General features: G+C 43.7%; 1 protein-coding gene across 2 annotated transcripts in view; it reads left to right on the top strand.

The window, feature by feature from the left end:
* LOC120943546 (multidrug resistance-associated protein 1-like) overlaps positions 1–20,599 on the top strand; it is a 264,397-nt gene that overhangs the window by 191,258 nt on the left and 52,540 nt on the right. For both annotated transcript variants that reach the window (XM_040356912.1, XM_040356911.1), the window contains exon 23: positions 17,765–17,972. In XM_040356912.1, the coding sequence (XP_040212846.1) occupies positions 17,765–17,972 (208 nt within the window). The remainder of the gene's footprint in view (positions 1–17,764; positions 17,973–20,599) is intronic.

Raw genomic sequence — 20,599 nt, 5'->3', positions numbered from 1 at the left:
TAAAACCAGCAGATTAAAGGAGAAGCAGTTGTGATAGATACAAATACATATAAGAGGGCCAGATGCAACTGGCAAATGCTACTTACTTCAGAAAACTGGATTTTGACCGGACCCAGGATTTCACTCAACAATTAAAGGTCTCATTAAAACCCTAAACCTACATTTGCAACATTTACACCCTATAAATGGGTGTAACATGTTGCTCAGCACCAGCCTCCCCCGCCAACATTACAGTGAGCTGGATTCCTCTTCCCCACAGCCCCTGTCATATTTAAAATCAGTGATCTGAGAATGAAGCAACTGCAGCAGACAGACTTTAGTTCTCAATGGACTACAAAAGCGATTTGTTTTTCTTCATCGTACATCACGGGACACAGAGCAACCATATCAATGACTATATGGGTTATACGCCACCTACTGGTGGATGGACACTGGCAGATAGTCAAACAAGAAGACCTCCCCTATATAACACCTCCTACACAGGAAGTACTTCAGTTTTTTTTACCAGTGTCTGTTAGGTGAAATGGTTTCTGATGTGATACATGTGCTCTTGGAGCATACTTTGAGGTCTGGACGGTTCTATTTAGAATCATGTTCTTCATTCGGATCCATTCGAAAAAGCTGTCATCCAAAATGGAGGGTACCCAAGCCTCATTGGAAGTAGAGAAGATTCCTCCAGGTTTTGCCTGTAATGCAGCCTTATGGCGCTGGACCCTGCGTATTGGAACCCTGTGCAGTGTTTGTTCTGACCAAGGTGCTTTCCTGCAGGGTGCTATACAGGTCCAGGGGAGTGGGCCCCACATTAAGGTGAACCCAGTCCCTGACGTCTTTTATGACAAATCTTACCATGAATGGGTGAAGATTGGACTCCTGTTAAGTTCAGAGTCCTGCAGCAGGAATGGTAAGTCTGCATTTGTTTGCAGTTTTGCCACGTACACACGATCGGTTCATCCGATGAAAACGGACCGATGGATTTTGTTCATCAGATATCCGATGAAGCTGACTTTCATCAGTCTTGCCTACACACCATCAGTTAAAAATCCGATCGTGTCCAACGCAGTGACGTAAAACATAACGATGTGCAGAGAAAAATGAAGTTCAATGCTTCCGAGCATGCGTCGGCTTGATTCTGAGCATGCATGGATTTTTGGCGATGGATTTCCCCACAGACGATCATTTTTTTCTATTGTTTTTTTAACCATCAGAAAATTTTAAAACAGATTCTATTTTTTTTCACCGATGGGAAAAAAAACTATGGGGCCCACACACGATCGGTTCGTCCGATGATAACGGTTGTGTGTACAGGGCATTTCTCTTTATAAAGATCTGACTGTCTGGTGTTCTCTCAGTAACCCTATGGGCAGTGTGCTGTTTAAAACATGCTCTGTGTACTTTTGAGGAGTCTGGGCTACCATTTCTCCTCCAGCCACAAGAGGGTGCAGGGGCCTATTTCTATATAGACAAGAAGTGGAGGGGTGTCCATGTTAGCCATGTGTCCAGCAGATTTAGCTAGCCTCTTCAGACATAACAGCAGCCCATGGATACTAGTGAAGTGTGAGTACTTACTATGGGAGAACTGTGTGACCAGACAAGTCATGATTATATACTGCATACTTACTGCTTAATCCGGGGGGGCCTGTACAACTGTAAGTTGAAAGACCCCTAGCAGTGCACTTTAAAATGTTGTGTCTCCAGAATACTGTGCATTTGGCACAAAACTATTATGGGGCTTGGTGCAGTTGAACAGGTGCATACTTGCAAACTTTAGAATAATGTGCTTTTGGTCTGCAGGAGCTTACTTTTAGGCTGATCTGAAGCAGAAAAAGGCTGCATGGCATGCATATGTGCTAAACTAGTAAAAACTAGTATGGGGCCAAGTGCAGTTGGGCAGGTGCAGCATAGTATACATGCTTGCAAGCTTGTTGCCTAAACGCTTGTTTGAATAAACACATTTTGCATAGATGTTGCGTACATTCGTGTGGCATAATGTTTGGAAGAACATGAACATCGGTGCACTTGAAGGAGTTGTGTCTCCAGAATAGCATGCATTGGGACTGCAGGAGCTTAGTTTTGGCCTCCTTTTCACACTTGTGCGACTTGAAAGTCCCGCGATTTTTCAGCGACGTGAAGGAGTGCCTGTGTAATCTTGAGGTCTATGGACCTCAAGTCACGTCAAGGTCAGACCAAGGTAATGCAGGGACTGCTTTAAAGTCGCTGTGACTTGAAGATGCAGAAGATGTGAAGGGTACACATTGGAAATCATGGGTATGACTTGTCAGGCGACCTTGCAGTCCCAAGTCAAGGAAAGGTTGACATAGTTGTGAAAGAGGTCTTAGTCTGTTGAAGCAGCATAGAGGCTGCATTGGATGCCTATGTACTTGGCTAATCCTGACTATAACTAGTGTAGCACTACCCCCGAAGGAGCTGCTGGTTTGATTTGGGTGGCACGTTACCTCTTTCTTCCTGCCATCTAGGGTACTGGATGAGAGCTGTAATAAAGTTAATGTCCACACTGTCAATGTCTTTTCTGTGCTTTATTACCCAACGGGGTAAGATGATAAAAGTAGTACTAGGTGAAGGGATAGAAGAAATGGAAGATGGCAGATTCAGGGTTAATTGGTTACTGGAAACAGTCCTTTTTCCAATGACAACATTCTTCGTCACTCTAGCCAGAGTGGGTATAGTGCCCCTGGATAAGCCTCTCTCACAGCCTAGCAGCCAGAGTGTCACTCTGAAATTTTAGGGTGAAGTCTCTGCCACCGACCCTCCTAATGGTGGAGATAGTCTCGGTCCAAAATCCTTCTCAACTGGATTCAGCACCCGGATCTCCTTCAAACAGCTTTAGTTATGTCAGGAACTGATAGACGACCATCGTCCAGCCTCTCAGATACGAAGTGTCCTTCGATGAGCAAGTAGGCCTCTCCTGTGACACCGGCCTCGTGCTCTGTATCCCCCAGACAGGCTCTCCATCGATCGGCTTCCTCTCACGGGACGGACAGCCCAGGACCACTTGCAAATTGCAGACTCAGTCTACCTACTGAGTCTGCGAGGTAGATTAATGCTCTGGACCAACATGGCCCCGGAGACAGGAACGCTGCAACACACACCCCCCGGCCAGGAGGGCCACACACGGGGTGGTGGAACGACTGCCCAGGCAGATGGCGGCTGGAACGATGACGCTAACCAATGGCGTCTGCCCCTGAATACCTCTCCCCAGCAGTCACAGCGAGGCGATCAACCCTCCTGATTGGCTTCCGGAGAAAAGCATTCACGCGACCCTGACCTCACTGCTGCCACCTGTCGTCTGGGGGAGTGAGAGTCCCCAGACAACAGGCATGGGCACACAGTACAGCCAGAGCTGGAGCAGAGGCCCTAAATTTTGCCAAATAAACATGGTCAGAGGCGACTAACTCTCTGACCCCCTCTAAATTTACAGCAGCACCTGCTATATTTTTTTTTTCACCTTAGAGAATACTATCAAGAGACTTATTCAGTTTTGCGTTCATTTGCTGTCTCAAATATGGTTCACATCATTGTGGTATATTTTCTTACTTTTTCTCTTTTTTTTTTTTCGAGTATCCAGTGCCCAATTGTCAAAAAGGGGTTATTAATACATCTGTGTCCCGTGGAAATTAATTCCCTTCCCCCCTCCCCCTTCCCCTTCCACCCCTTCCCATCCCTTCCCATCCCGCCCCTCCCCTCCCGACCTCTCATACTTAACTCTTCCCAGCTAACACTAGCTTCTCTGTCTCTCCGCTACGTTACCTCATACCATTAACTTGTATAGCTTTAGGCTTTAAGCTTTAGGCGCCCATCACTTCTGCATATCCCATCGTATGCTTATACCTTTTCCAGTCCTTCCACATCTCTTCAAACTCCTGCCATTTCTCCCATCCCTAAATCTTAGATATTCCAAATTATAGATTTCCTCTACTTTATTACACCACCCTCTCAATGATGGGCTCTCTGGTTCTTGCCAATTTCGGGCTATTTGGTTCTTTGCTGCGTTCAGAAGTTGTGAAATTAGTTTCTTCAGGTACTGTTTAGTTGGGATTCGGGACCCGTGTAATACACAAACCCATGGGTCATCTGGGAGTTCATCGTTTGATATTTCTCAAATTTTTTATCTAATCTCCTCCCAATATTTTCTAATTTTAGGACAGGTCCACCAAATGTGGGCCATAGATCCTATTTCATTACAACCCCTCCAACATAACTGTGAGGTGGTTCCTGAGTACTTAAATACTTTATCTGGGGTAAGGTACCAACGCACCAGGCATTTATAATTCAATTCCATAGTGTTATTGTCATTCGACGTCGCATGAACTCTCGTTATTAGCTGACTGATCTCGTACTCATTTACACTTGAGCCCAACTCCTCCTCCCATTTCTTTATGTATGGTGGGATGTTCTGTGTTTTTGATTCGTTCAAGATCTTATAGACCTTGGAAATTATCCCCTTTTCGGCCTTTCCCCCCGCTTAATTTTTCGAGGGGCTGAAGATTTACTTCTGATCTAATAGGTTGGGGAAGACTTTCAAAAAAGTGTTTTAATTGCGCGTACCGCCATTCATCAATCAAAATCATTTCCTTTTTATTTTTTAGTTCCTGAAGTGTTAACAGCCTATTTTGCTTCATGACATCTTTTAATTGGATATTATCTTGTAATATCCATTTACCAAACCATTTTTTTTCACCGGGTGGAATTTTTTTTTGTGTCAGTTAAAGGTATAAGGGGTGAATTATAGTCCCATTTTTCTTTCTTATGCAATTGATCCCATAATTTTAATGCGTGCCTCGTTATACAGTGAGCTTCATGACTCATTTCTCTAAACTGTGCCGGGACCCATATTAATTTCCCCAGTGCTATTTTACTCATTTTAATTTCCATATTTACCCACCTTTTTTCTGTATTATTTTTAACCCAGTCCATTATTCGTGATATTACGATCGCTTGATAGTATTTTTTTTATGTCTGGTGCCCCTAACCCCCCTTGTAGCTTATCTTTAATCAGTAGACTTAATTTAATACGTGCCTTTTTCCCTCTCCAAATTAATTTTAGAAACATTGATTGTAATTTTTTGAAATATGCTTGTGGTATTGGGATTGGGAGCATCTGGATTTTATAAACTATCTTAGGCAAAATTGTCATTTTGAAAATATTTATCCTTATATATCTTATATAAAGTCTCCATGAAGGTTGCTAGCCTAATTCCCAAGTATTTTAGTTCGTTTTTCCAACTAAAAGGGAGATCTTCCTGCAGAGCGCTTCTTTCTTTTTTAGGGATGTTTATGCTCAATATTTCGGATTTGGCTGGATTTATCTTGAAATTGGATATCCTACCATATTCTTTAATTATTTTCATTAGGTTAGACAGGGTTATCCTTTTGGTTTGCTACATAAAACAATATATCGTCTGCATAAGCGGCAAGTTTGTGTTCTCCCCCTCCTAATGTTATTCCTTTGATATCCACATTTCGCCTTATCCCCCTTAACAGGGGTTCTAATGCGAGGGTGCGAGGGTGAACAGCAACGGTGACAGGGGGCATCCGTGTCGGGTGCCATTTTTCATTTTGAAGGTTTCTGACATGGTCCCATTAACTTTAATTCTTGCTGTAGGTCTGTTATAAATTGATCTTATCCATCCTCTCATTCTGGGTCCCATTTCAATTGCCTCTAATGTATGCTGCATGAAGCCCCAGTCTACCCTGTCAAAAGCCTTTTCGGCATCAATTGACAGGAGTAGTCCCGGGGGTCCACTTTTCCTAATTTCCTCTATAACCAGGAGCGATCTAATTCCATTGTCCCTTCCTTCTCTCCCTGTGATAAATCCAACTTGGTCCGAATGGACCACATCCTTCATTACTTTTTTCATCCTGTTGGCGAGGATTTTTGAGAATAGTTTTAAGTCGGTATTAAGGAGCGATATAGGTCTATAACTAGAACATAGGGAGTTATCCTTACCCTCTTTAGGAATTACTGTTATTAGTGCTTCTAACGCCTCTTTACTCATCTCCCACTTCTCTCCAATCCCATTGAAATAGGAACATAGTTTTGGGATTAGTATATCTGAATTTTTTTTATAGTACATTATAGTCAAACCGTCTTGACCGGGACTTTTCCCGTTAGGAAGTTCTTGAATGATTTTAAGTATTTCTACTTCTGTTATGGGAGTTTCGAGGTTATTGAGTTTATCTTCTGGAATTTTATTTAAGTCCAATTCCCTCATATATGTTTTGATTTTCTCCTCTTTTTGTTTTATCTCTTCTTTAGTGCTATTCTTATTAATTGCATAGAGTTTCTCGTAAAATTCCTGAAATTATTTACAATATCTGATGTCTTAAATCGTATTTCTCCAGTGTTTGTCTGTATTTTCTCTATATAATTAGCTGTTTTTTTGTTTTTTTAATAGATTCGCCAAGTATTTCCCCGTCTTATTACCCCATTGGTACCTTTCTTTCTTAACCGAACTTAGGGCTATTCGGGATTCCTGATCGATTAGTCCTCTCATTGCTTCTCTCTTAATACTAAGATTCAGTAGAAGCTCTCTCTCTCCCGTCTCTTTATGTAGTTGTTCTAATTCAAAGATTTCTTTAGTCAGACTTATTTTTTTTCTCTTTGTTTTTTGTTTTTTTCAGCTCCCTCTTTAATCAGAATACCCCTGATGTAAACTTTGTGAGTTTCCCAAACTATCGCCTCAGACATTCCTTCTGTACTATTCTCTATAAAAAAAGTGCTCTAATTCCTTTCTTAACCTCTTCTCTATCTCTTTGTCTAGTAAGAGTACTTTGTTAAGCCTCCTGTTGCTTTTCCTATTTTCTCTCTCTCCTATTTTCAATTGGAGTATGATTGGTGCATGGTCAGAGAATGTTGTAATTCCGATCTTTGTATCTTCCACTACCTCCAATAAATGATGTTCTACCAAGAAATAATCAATTCTTGTGTATGTCCCATGCACAGGGGAGTGGAATGTGTAGTCTCCTTGTCTTATATTGTCCATGCGTCTACAAGTTGGTGTTAATACATCTTCTTTTTTAATTTATTCCTCTGACCATTCCGATACCCTGTGCATGCGACTAACTATCTAATTTAGAATCTAGACACAGATTTAAATCCCCTCCCATAATGACCCCTCCTGTCCTAAAGTTCATGAACTCCTCCACAATTCCCGCCAAATATTGAGCAGACTTTTTATTTGGTCCATAAACATTCGCGAGTGAAATCTCTGCACCGTTCAGGTTCCCCCATAGAAATAGAAGGCGACCCTCTGGGTCTGCCTTCCTTTCCTCCAAAGTAAACAGGACACCCCAATGGCCACACCTTTGGCGCAACAAATAGGGGAGTCCACATAAAACCACAGGGGAAACCCATCTGAGACGATTCTGCGCTTTGCGCCCATACTCAGATGAGTTTCCTGTAGAAGGATCACATCGGCTTTTAAGAAAATTAATTCCCGTATTATATTACCCTTTTAGATAAGCACATTCATTCCACGTACATTATATGATATAATATTAATTTTTGACATCCAGTAGTATGAGGTAACATTCTATAACTAAAGCCTTGTTATACATTTTCTTAGAGGTTGCCACTCTTCGCCCCTCCCTTCCCTCCTAACCTCCCCACCCCCCCCTGCACCCCCCAAACCTTCCTCCCCCTACCCCCCTATCGGGGGGGTTGATGGCCTCCCACTGGCCTATAGATCCGTGGCCCTCCTCCATCTGGCCCTACGGTTCTCCCCCCTCGAAGTTGGACTCTGGGTAGGCTTTGTTTGGGAGCATTTGTCCTCCCATAATGGGAGGTCCCCTGTGCCGCTTCTTTCCCCCTTTCTTCCATTAATCTGTGATGGCCGTACCCCTTAACCACTCAACCCCCACCCCCTCCCATATCCCCCCTCGGCCTCTTCTGCTGTTTTTCCCACCAGCCTGGAATCTCTGTCTCTGGAACATTCAGCCTTTTACAGAAGTTCACCGTGTCTTCAGGGAATCTCAGAGTGGCAGAGCATCCCTCTTTCCTTCCAACTAAGCAAGCTGGGAAACCCCAAAAGTACTGAATGTCCTGCCGCTTTAATTGCTCCAGTAAAGGTTTTAATAGTCTTTTCCCAACTAGTGTCTTGGCTGCAAGGTCCGGGAAGATCTGTAACGTAGATTCTTCGAACTTAACAGGGCCTTTAGATTTTAGACCCAAACGGATCTGCTCTTTGTCCTGAAAATTATGAAATCGCACAATCACATCTCTCGGCAAATCCTCCGCCACTCCTGCTGGTTTTCTTATCCGGTGAATTCTTTCAAGTTTTATCTTTTCTATTGCTGTTTTCCCTAACATCTGACCGAATATTTTATACATTTTTTCCTGTAGGTCTTCCACTTGTTCATCCGGTAATCCTCTAATCTTCAGGTTTTTCCTTCTATTACAATTTTCCTGATCTTCCAGCCTATATTTCATATATCTTTGTTCTTTCTGTATCTCTTTCATCTGTTCTTTTAATTCTTTTACTTCAGCTGCCTGGGCGTCTATTTTTTCTTCTGTTTCTTCCACTCTCTTCAGAATGTGGTTCATGTCCTCGTGTATTAGTTCCATTTCCCCTTTAAGAGATGATTCCATCTTATGCATTACTCTTTCCATTCTGGCAAACATTTTTGCTATATCCCCTTTAGTGGGGAGTTGATCTTCTACTGTTCCGTTCTCCTCGTAACCCTCCTCTTCCTCCTCAGCTGTTATAGATGGCCTTGCCATTTCTAAGATTTCTGATTGTCTTCTAAGCCCAGTTTTCTGCATACTCTCAGGGACTTTTTTCTTTGTTGTTGCCATTTTTTCCGGACTATCTTTAGCCGTATTTCTTATCATATATTTTTTAATTGTACTCGGACTAGCACTTATTTTTGGCGGGTTTGCTGTAGCCCTCCTTACTGGCCTTCCCCTCATCCTTAATAGACCTCTTTCCTCACCGAGTGTTCCTTCTTTTTATCCGCCAATCTAGCGAGTATTCAGATTATAGTTCATTCCATCAATTGATTCCAGTAAAAGGACCACAGAACCCAACCATAAACCATAGAAGACTTGTAATATAAAAAAACCTTAAGTTCAATCTTTCGTTAAGCGCCATTTCCTGCGTTATATGCGGGAACGAAATTTTCTTCACAAAAAAATAAAATAAAAATTACACTTGTTTTACCCTGATATATATATATATATATATGGGTTACATGTTCAGGCTCCAATTAATTAATATCCTTAGGCTGAAAATAATAAAATTTAGCTGTTGGCTCAATATCTTAATCCAAGAGGAGAAAGAGGAAAGGATATCAATTATTAAAGGATGTTCCCAGTACTATCCAAGTACTATCCGTCTTACTTCAATCTCAAGATGTAATGCTAAGATCATTTGTCTAGGGACAAAGGACGCTTTAGTTACCTCTAAGGCCCCGTACACACGAAGAGACTTGTCCGTTGAAAACGGTCCGCGGACCGTTTTCATCGGACATGTCTCCTGGGAGCTTTTGGTCTGATGTGTGTACACACCATCAGACCAAAATCCCAGCGGACAGAGAACGCGGTGACGTAGAAGACACTGATGTTCTCAAACACGGAAGTGCAATGCTTCCACGCATGCGTCAAATCAATTTGACACATGCGCGGGATTTCGGGACGCTGGTTACACGTCATAACCAGCGGACATGTCCGATTAGGTGTACTAACCATCGGACATGTCCGACGGACATGTTTCCAGCGGACAAGTTTCTTAGCTTGCTAAGAAACTTTTGTCCGCTGGAAACCTGTCCGCTAGGCCGTACACACGGTCGGACATGTCAGCGGAAACTTGTCCGCGGACCAGTTTCAGCGGACATGTTCGACCATGTGTACGGGGCCTAAGATGTATGCGATCTGTAAATTTCAGCATTCAGCGTTTCTCCCTTTCAGCTTTCTTTCGGGTCTGTTTCCCGTACCCCTGGTCCGTTGATACTTATGGTCTGTTGATACTTATGGTACCTCCACCTCCTTCACGTTAGACCTCTAAGCTTAACCTCATTATATTAGGACCTGCTATAAAAGTAGCCAGGCGCTACACTAGTATGGACCAGGTGCAGTTGAGCAGGTGCAGCATAGTATACATGTTTCATAATACTTTCTTACTTGCATGGGCACATGTTTGCATAGACACCTTTTTGCTTGCTTTAATAAACACAAGCTTGCATATGCACATGTTTGCAGAGGGCCCGGCCCGCCCGGCCCGCCCCATGGCCCGACAAGCGGGTGGTGCCCAGATTGCAGCCACCCAAGGTGCGTTTGCGCGGACGCGTGTTGTGTAGACGCATGTTTTTATAAGCATGTGTTTGTATAGACCTGTGGGCATAAGTGTATGCATGTTGCATAGATATACTTGTTTGTGTGGATGCATGTTTGCATAAACACATGGTGCATAGACACATGTTGCATAGATACGTGTTGCATAAGCACGTTTCATTAATGCATGCTTGCTTATTCTGTAAATGTATGTTTGCATGGACACGCAATTTTTGCGTAAGCACATACCTACTAGTTTTCATAAAAGCATGCCTCCATAAATGCATATTGCTTAACCACTTAACCCCAGACCATTTTGTTGCTAAAGGACCAGGCCCCTTTTTGCGATTCGGCACTGCGGCGCTTTAACTGACCATTGCGCGGTCGTGCGACGTGGCTCCCAAACAAAATTGACGTGCTTTTTTTTACCACAAATAGAGCTTTCTTTTTGTGGTATTTGATCACCTCATCGGTTTTTATTTTTTGCGCTATAAACAAAAATAGAGCGACAATTTTGAAAAAAATGCAATATTTTTTACTTTTTGCTATAATAAATATCCCCCAAAAATATATATAAAAAAACATGTTTTTTCTCAATTTAGGCCGATACGTATTCTTCTACATATTTTTGATAAAAAAAATCGCAATAACCGTTTATTGATAGGGGATAGGTTTATGGCATTTTTATTAATAATTTTTTTTTTACTAGTAATGGTGGCTATCAGTCATGACTGTGACATTATGGCAGACACATCGGACACTTTTGACACTATTTTGGGACCATTGTCATTTTTACAGGGTTCAGTGCTATAAAAATGCACTGATTACTGTGAAAATGACACTGGAAGTGAAGGGGTTAACCTGTAGTGGGCGCTGAAGGGGTTAAGTGTGACCTAATGAGTGATTCTTACTGTTAAGGGGCGTGGCTTGGCGTGTCATGTCACTGATCATTGTTCCCTATGACAGGGAACAGACGATCAGTGACAGTCTGACTAGGAGGCACGGGGAGAGGTTTGTTTACACTTACCTCTCCCCGTTTTTCAGCTCTGTGACCCGATCGCAGGACACCGGCGGCGATTTCGGGCGCAGTCACGAAGTACCCGACTGGGTTGCATATTAAAGGGGACGTACCTGTACACCAATATGCGCAGCCGTGCCATTCTGCCGACATACATTGGCGTGCGGTGGTCGGCAAGAGGTTAAACGCAGGCTGCCATGTTTTCATATGAACTGCATACATATGTGTTTATAGGCACAAAAGATTCACTGGCGCTCTATGGGAAAAGACTAGTGTCCCAAAAAATATAAAAACCCTCGTATGGGACGTGAACAAACCAGTGCTGCAGAGTTAATGGTACCCGGAAGTACCAATCATACACATAAACACCAACAAAAATCTGCGCTCATGGAAGTCCACAGGGTCAAATCAGCTCAAAATGATAGGGGAAAATCATTAATATACACAATCTATATTGAGAAAAACAATCCTTTTAATTGAAATCAACTTCAGTGTTTACATTAGGCAGTCTGGATTAGATGATATAACAGAAGTGACCAGGTTGCATATACCAGATGTAATATTTCTCCAGCGGTCTCCCACGGTCTCAAGGGGTCAAAGCTCACGGCTTTGGTCTAACATGCCATCCGCAGATGGAACCAACAGTACCTTGCGAGGAAGATGTAAACCGGGGCACTGGTGAGGGGATAAGTGTCGCCTTACCAGCCGGAACCAGGCGGTGCGGGATCCCTGTCGCCTCCATGGCTGGATTCACTGGGGAATCTGGCATCCTTTTTGCCTACCACGTGGAGGCGACAGGGATCCCGCACCGCCTGGTTCCGGCTGGTAAGGCGACACTTATCCCCTCACCAGTGCCCCGGTTTACATCTTCCTCGCAAGGTACTGTTGGTTCCATCTGCGGATGGCATGTTAGACCAAAGCCGTGAGCTATGACCCCTTGAGACCGTGGGAGACCGCTGGAGAAATATTACATCTGGTATATGCAACCTGGTCACTTCTGTTATATCATCTAATCCAGACTGCCTAATGTAAACACTGAAGTTGATTTCAATTAAAAGGATTGTTTTTCTCAATATAGATTGTGTATAATAATGATTTTCCCCTATCATTTTGGGCTGATTTGACCCTGTGGACTTCCATGAGCGCAGATTTTTTTGGTGTTTATACATATGTGTTTAGTTGCATTAAACTGCATCTATATGGGTTTATTTACATTAAACTGTATACATATGTGCTTATTTGCCTAGGACTACATACATATGTGATTATTGGTCTAGGGATGCATACATACATACATACATATGTGTTTATTATTGTAAAAGATTAAATAGTAGAAGATTCAAAACTGAATAGGGACATGAGCTCTATCTTTAGATCTTAATCCGATGGCCATCCTTCTGTTTCAGATGGGCTTGGTCTGTTCAGTGATGACCTCTCTGCAAGAAGTAGATTGTGGGGCCCATAATCATCAGGAAACACACAGCTGCATGTGCCAGGTTTTTTCCAGCCTCAATAAAGATTTCTGTAATTGCAGTGGAAAGTCATTTGTTTTCCATTTTGTGACCATCCTACGTGCTGACCACAGATTGTAAGGTTCACAAAACTCCTAGCTCTGGTGCTGGACTTGCTAAAGACACAGGGGGTGTCAATCTCAGTATACCTCAATAACCTTTAGGAAGCTGTACCTAGGTCAAAGCACATTCCTTATGTACAGTCCTACTCCAGGTCTTGGAGAGCATCATTCTCTCTGTCTGGAACTTAAAGATCCAGGCATTGGATTCCCGGAGGGCTCTGTTACCAGGGTGCTGCACAGCTAGAAATTGGTGGTTGATGTTTCGTAATCCATTCAGGTATTGGAAGATAATAACCACTAATGCAAGTTTCTTCATTTGGTTTGAGGGTGGCTACAGGTCAGTGGACTAGGTCTCCACAGGGGAGAATACTGACGATAAATATCTTGGAGCTTTTGGCCAGTACGCTGTGCTCTGGATTATGGCATAAACCAGTTGTAGGTTCTATCCAGAAAAGCCTCTGCAGAGGCATAGATATCAACCATCAGGGCAGCACCAGGAGTCATGTGTCTCAGGAAGGTGAACCGCATTCTGTCTCTAGCATCAGTGCAGTCTCTATCGTCAGTGCATATTCCAGGTATAGAATTGTGGCAGGGGGAACCCTGCAGATGAATCTACTAGATTCCAAGTTCTACAACAAGTAGGGTCAGGTTGTGTCCAGGGCGACGGTTCCACTGGCAATAGGGGTAGATGCACTGGTAACGCCTTAGGGACCAGTTCTCCCTTATTTGACGCTTTCCTTCTGTTTCGACTTCTACCAAATCGTTTGTGAGGAATCCTGAAGGGGGTAACACTGATAATAATGTTAGCCGAATTAGCCCAGTAGGGCTTATTACACTGACATAGCGAGTCTTGTGAGTGGGAGATTTTCTTTTTCTTTCTCCAATCGGTAGGGGAAAGGAGATTGGCCTTAATTACCGTTAAGGGTCAGAGTTCGTCCCTATACATTTTTTTTCCAGAGGCCATGGTTTTCATACTTCATATAGCGTTACGTAGACAGTCCCGCCTGTCAGGCCATTCTTGTGTTTCAAGTCTTGTGGACTTGAATTTGATCTTGACTGTCCTTGCAGAGGCCACTTTTGAACCAAAAACCAAGAACCTATTTGGGGATTCTGTTGGGCCTTTATCTCGGAAAGTGGCTTCTTTGGTAGCTATCACTTCACTAAGTGGAGTTGGTGGCTAATTTATGCAAGGAGCCATTCTTGGTCTCACATCATAAGGTATGTTGCGTCCTCATCCATTTTTTGCCTAGAATGGTGTCTAGTTTTCACTTGTTAGATCACTGCATACTCTGGAGGTAGTTTCTGGTGGTCAGAATTACAGATCAGGAATTCTTGTTTGTGCTACCAATAGAGCCCAGGATGAGCAGGAGGCATCCAAGTTAACTATTTTCATTGGACTTGCCAGTTATTATTCGAGCCTATGGCTTAAAAGGGCAAGGTCCCTCACTCCTTTTTTGGTAAAAGGGCTCGCTACCAGGTGTGTGGGGCATCTTGGGCCATCTGCCATCAGGTGTCAGTGGCTCAGGATTTAAGGCCATTACATGATCTTTTGGTCATACAGTCACAGAATTTTACCAGATAGATAACAAAGCCATGGAGGATACTGCTTTGGCATGTATGTTTTGGTGTGGCAGAAGAAGTCCTTCTCAGGTGGCAGTTTCTGTGATTGTATCTCCCTCCCCTCAAGTTCATTGCTTTAAAACATCCCATATAGTAATTATTATGGTTGCTCCTGTGATGTATGATAAAGAAAATAGGATTTTTTCATCATACCTACCTGTAAAATCCTTTTCTTGGAGTACATTACGGGACACAGAGGTCCCTCCTATCTTTTTTGGGATACTCATTAGACATGTGCACACTGAAATATTTCGCTTTGGAATTTAGTTTTCGTCCGGAAAAAAAAATGTATTTAGTTACTTTAACTTAGCTTTATTTTAGGTTTTAGAGCTTAATTTTCTCTTTAAAAAAGGCATAATCAAGCTGTGAATATGGTAACTAAGGGCCAGATCCAGAAAGAAATACATTGGCGCAGTGTATCAGAGATACACTACGCCACCGTACCTTACCTGGCGCATTTTCAAATCCTCAGCGAGTTTGTGCCGCAAGTTAAGTACTTGCTCTGTGAATCTGGCCCATATAGGTAGATTCACAAAGAGTTAGGCCGGCTTATCTACAGATAAGCCGACCTAACTCTGAATCTAAGCCGGCCTATGTTTAAGTGTATTCTCAAACAGAGATACACTTAAACATACCTAAGATAGGCTGGCTTGCGCCATTCTCTCTTAGGTTGCAATGTTTCTTTTGGCCGCTAGATGGCGCTTACATTGCGGCCAGCCTAGATTATGTAAATGAAGGGTTACGCCGATTCCTGACGATTTACGAGCGTACCGTCGAGTTACGTTGTTTCCGTACGCGATAGGCCGCCTAAAGTTATTCCACCTATGAGGTGGAATAACAATGTTAAGTATGGCCGCCGTTCCCGCCGTGAGGTTCGAATTTTTTACATCGTTTGCGCAAGTCGTAATTACGTAATTTACGTACGCGTCGAAATCAATAGGCCCGTGCGGCCTACTTAGCCGCAATGCGCACTGGGAAATGTAGTCGCCCGGCGCATGCGCAGTGTAAAAAACTTCAAAAAACGTGAGGTCAAGCCTCATTTCAATACTACACGCCCCCCTCCCAGTCATTTGAATTAGGCGAGCTTACGCCCGCTCGTTTTAGGCTACGCCACCGAAAATTTTAAGGTAAGTGGTTTGAGAATCACTTCTAACCTAAATAATTTTCGGCGGTGTAGCCTAAAAAGACTAGGCTAGGCCGTCCTAATTTTAGGCCAACCTATGTGAATCTACCCAATAATGTTTAGATTGCAGTGGCTAGTGCAGCACTTAAACTGGCCATAGATGGGTAGAATTTCAAATGAAAATTGCTAGGAAAAGATTGTTCTAAGAAAGTTTGGCCCAGATTCAAGAAGCACTTGCGCCCGCGCAACCATAGTTGCGCGGCGCAAGTGCTTACTTGCTCCGGTGTAACGAGTGCTCCTGATTCAGGAACCTTGTTACACCGAATGCAGCCTAGGATGTGACAAACATAAGCCTCCTTATGCCTTCACATCCCAGGCTGCATTCTTGCGTTGGCCGCTAGGGGGCGCGGCCTTTGTGATCGGCGTGTAGTATGCAAATTGCATACTACCACCGATTCACAAAAGTTGCGCGGGCCCTGCGTACGCAAGGTACGGAGTTTCCGTACGGCGCCTTTAGCATAAGGCTGCTCCTGCTAATAGCAGGCGCAGCCAATGCTAAAGTATAGCTGCGCCTCCCGCTCGCGACGTTCAAATTTCACGTCGTTTACGTAAGTGAACCGTGAATGGCGCTGGACGCCATTCACGTTCACTTACAAGCAAATGACGTCCTTGCGACGTCATTTGCCGCAATGCACGTCGGGAAAGTTTCCCGACGGAGCATGCGCTGTTCGCTCGGCGCGGGAGCGCGCCTAATTTAAATGATTCCCGCCCCCGGCGGGATCATTTACATTAGGCAGCCTTGCGCCCGGCTGCTTAGCATATTGCCCGCGCAATTTACGGAGCAACTGCTCCGTGAATCGTGGGCAAAGCGCAATATTTGCGTGGGCGCAGAGAAAAAAATTTGCTCTTTGCCCACGCAAATATTACGCGATTCTACTTGAATCTGGGCCAATGTTCGTTATTCTAATCATTAGTGGGGTCAAATCAGAGTTTGTTTTCAACCACAGTGAAGAGAAGATTTGAAGGGCAGGATGGAAATTTTTTCTCAAATTAACTAATTTGTAACACTAAGTGGTTTTCATTCAGTAAAGTCCATTCATTCCGAAATTAAATGTTAACAACAAAGAAAATCTTTTTAACGTCATTCGAATGTTCTGAGAATTTTCGTACAAATTTCCTTAGGACTTTTCTTCAGAATTTTCGTTTACAATTCTATCTATGGCAAGCTTTACTTGTATAGTTAAATATTGTTAATAAAGTAGGTAAAAACTATGGCCCAGATTCACGTCCAGCGGCGTATCTCTGCGGCGGCGTAACGTATCCGATTTACGTTACGCCGCCGCAACTTAGACGGGCAAGTGCTGTATTCTCAAAGCACTTGCTCCGTAAGTTGCGGGGGCGTAGCGTAAATCGGCCGGCGTAAGCCCGCCTAATTCAAATTTGTATCAGGGGGGGCGTGTTTTATGTAAAACTACTGTGACCCAACATGATTGACATTTTTGCGGAACGTCCGTGGAATTTCCCAGTGTGCATTGCTCCAAAGTACGCCGCAAGGACGACATTGGTTTCGACGTGAACATAAATGACGTCCAGCCCCATTCACGGACGACTTACGCAAACGGCGTAACTTTTTCAAATTTCGACACGGGAACGACGGCCATACTTAACATTGGCTGTGCCTCATATAGCAGGGGCAACTTTACGCCGGGAAAAGCCTAACGTAAACGTCGTAACTTTACTGCGTCGGCCGCGCGTACGTTCGGGAATTCGCGTATCTAGCTAATTTGCATACTCGATGCGGAATTCGACGGAAGCGCCACCTAGCGGTCAAAAAAAAAATACAGTTAAGATCCGACAGGGTAAGAGACTTACGCCTGTCGGATCTAATGGATATCTATGCGTAACTGATTCTAAGAATCAGGCGCATAGATACGACGGGTCGGATTCGGACTTACGACGGCGTACATGGCGCTACGCCGTCGTAAGTTCTCTGAGAATCCGGGCCAATGTATATCATTTTTTAAAATTTGTATCATTCTCAATTCTTTGCGAACGTAGGCTCATTATAGACTAGGTTATGTCCTATATTTTCTTATATTATAGAAATATTTTCTTACTAATCTTTTATATATATGCTATTTCTAGGTCAAGTTAACCGTGTATTTGGAGTACTGCAGAATTATGGGCAAGTGGTATTTGATTACAAGTGCAGCCTTTTTCATCATTCAACAGTTATCAGCCCTGGGGCATAATTACTGGATTGGGCTGTGGGCTGATGATCCACCTGTGAATGGTACCCAACAGAACACTGCCATGAGACTGGTAGTGTACAGTGTACTGGGCACAGTGCAAGGTATGTAAAATGAAAATGTTATATTTCTGTTTACGAGAATATATATATATATATATATATATATATATATATATATATATATATACATTTATTTTTATTTTTTGTAAAATGTAATGTCTCTTATTATTGACTAAATGCAATTGACTTAATTTAGTAAAAGAGAATACACAAGGGCAAGGAAAGTCCTGAAGACCAGCCTTATTTTTACATTGCAGATTCACATGAGCATGTGGAGGTATGCATTTACATTGTTGTACTTGCTACCTAGCCTGCACTATGACATGTCTACTTTCTTTTTTATAAACACATTTAGTGATTTCAAAGGGCATACGCTCTTTAGCAATTCACATTTGATAATGAAGTTGATAAATGTACAGTATGTTATAACAGATGTGTATTGCATGCACATATTAAATAATGTCAAAATACAATTGGTTGGACTGGGACTCTAAATTTATATCACACAGAGGGTTGTAGTCTTACTAAAATTATACTGTATTAGTTACATGGCTATTTGAAATACTCCTTAAGATAAACAATACTAAGAAAGCTTATTCAGGAATTATTCCTTACCTAGAAAAAGTACAGAGCCACTTTGCATGTCAAACACCTTGGGGTAGATTCAGGTAGGGGCGCACACTACTACGGAGGCGCAGCGTACCGTTTTTACGCTACGCCTCCGTAAATTACGTGCGCTACGCTTCATTCACGAAGCAGTAGCTCCGTAATTTGCGGGGGCGTTCCGTAAAAGTGGCCGGCATAAGCGCGCGTAATTTAAATGATCCCGTGGGGGCGTGGATCATTTAAATTAGGCGCGTTCCCGCGCCGAACGTAGTGCGCATGCTCCGTCGGGAAACTTTCCCGACGTGCATTGCGGTAAATGACGTCGCAACAACGTCATTTGCTTCAACGTGAACGTAAATGGCGTCCAGCGCCATTCACGATTCACTTACGCAAACGACAGAATTTTCAAAAATCGCGACGCGGGAACGACGGGTATACTTAGCATTGGCTGCGCCTGCTAATAGCACGAGCAGCCTTACGCAGAAACCGACGAACGCAAACGACGTAAAATTCGAACGCCGGGCGCGGGTACGGTTGTGAATCGGCGTGAGTATGCAATTTGCATACTCTACGCTGACCACTACGGGAACGCCACCTAGCGGCCAGCGTAAGAATGCAGCCTACGATACGACGGCATAAGAGCCTTATGCCAGTCATATCTTAGGCTGCAGTCGGCGTATCGAGCTTTCTGAATACAGAAAGTCGATACGCCGGCGCCACTTAGCAATTACGCTGCGTATCTATGGATATGTAGGCGTAATTGCTACCTGAATCTACCCCCTTGAGTATAATTGTATCCATGTAAAATAGTCATTGGTGACCAGGTAAGGGTGTCGGTTCCAGTAAATGCCACCACAGCTCCTGTCCAGGTCACGGGGTCGTCAAGGAAGGGATGCAATTTACCTGTCTCCTGCCTGTCATCAGCGGTTTGCCAACCCCCATTTTTGACTAATTACTAGTAGTTAGTACACCACCATATATGTAGATCTGCTTACCAGAGCAACTTGGTCCCCTATAACAGGTGACCTATAACCACATATAATGAATCCCAGTTGGATAATAGAAGCCCCTGTGTTCACAGCCTCATCGATCAGCACAATACACAGCGTTAATTGTTGATGGACATGCAAAGAAAAAAGGGGGGAGCCTCGATAGTGTAAAATCGTTGGTATTTTATTAAAACTGGACAATACATAAAAACACACTGGTAGAAAAAAGAAGAGCCTTAAGCCTGTTGCGCCGGCAGGCCGCAAACAGGCAAGCCCGTCCGTATGGGGATCAAGCAGTGGAGGGTGATGACGTCGGCACGCCGCTCATTCCCGCCGCTCATTCCACTGCTCGATCTCCATACGGAACGGTTTGCTGGGAACTCGGCCTGCTCTCCTCCAATGATCAGACGTGTCCTGACACCTCCCCCCTGCACAGCAATTCACTGGAGAGTTCAGTTTACTGTTTTCTCCTCCCCTAGCTCTTATGCAGTTGAGAACAGATTTTATGTGATCACTTATAAAAAGGTTATTTATACTGGCCCAGATTCAGGTACATTTGCGCGATATTTGCGGGGGAGCAGGGCAACGATTTTGCCCTGCGCCCCCGCAAATATTTTGCGCTGCCCTCGATTCACGGAGCAGTAGCTCCGTAAATTGCGAGGGCGCGCCGGCAAAATTGCCCGGCGTAAGCGCGCGCAATGTAAATGATCCCGCCGGGGGAATCATTTAAATTAGGCACGCTCCCGCGCCGAGCGTACAGCGCATGCTCCGTCGGGAAACTTTCCCGACGTGCATTGCGGCAAATGACGTCGCAAGGACGTCATTTGCTTCAAAGTGAACGTGAATGGCGTCCAGCGCCATTCACGAATCACTTACGCAAACGACGTGAAATTCAAATTTCACGTCGCGGGAGCGGAGGCTATACTTTAGCATTGGCTGCCCCTACTATTAGAAGGGGCAGCCTTGCGCTAAAGTTGCCGTACGGAAACTCCGTGCCTGGCTTGCGCAAGGCCCGCGCAAGTTTGTGAATCAGTGGTAGTATGCAATTTGCATACTACACGCTGATCACAATGG

Source organism: Rana temporaria, chromosome 6, assembly GCF_905171775.1.
Source record: "Rana temporaria chromosome 6, aRanTem1.1, whole genome shotgun sequence".
In the NCBI taxonomy this organism is placed as follows: Eukaryota; Metazoa; Chordata; class Amphibia; order Anura; family Ranidae; genus Rana; species Rana temporaria.
The sequence above is the reverse complement of the archived record's forward strand: the minus strand, read 5'-3'. Positions and strand labels throughout refer to the sequence as shown.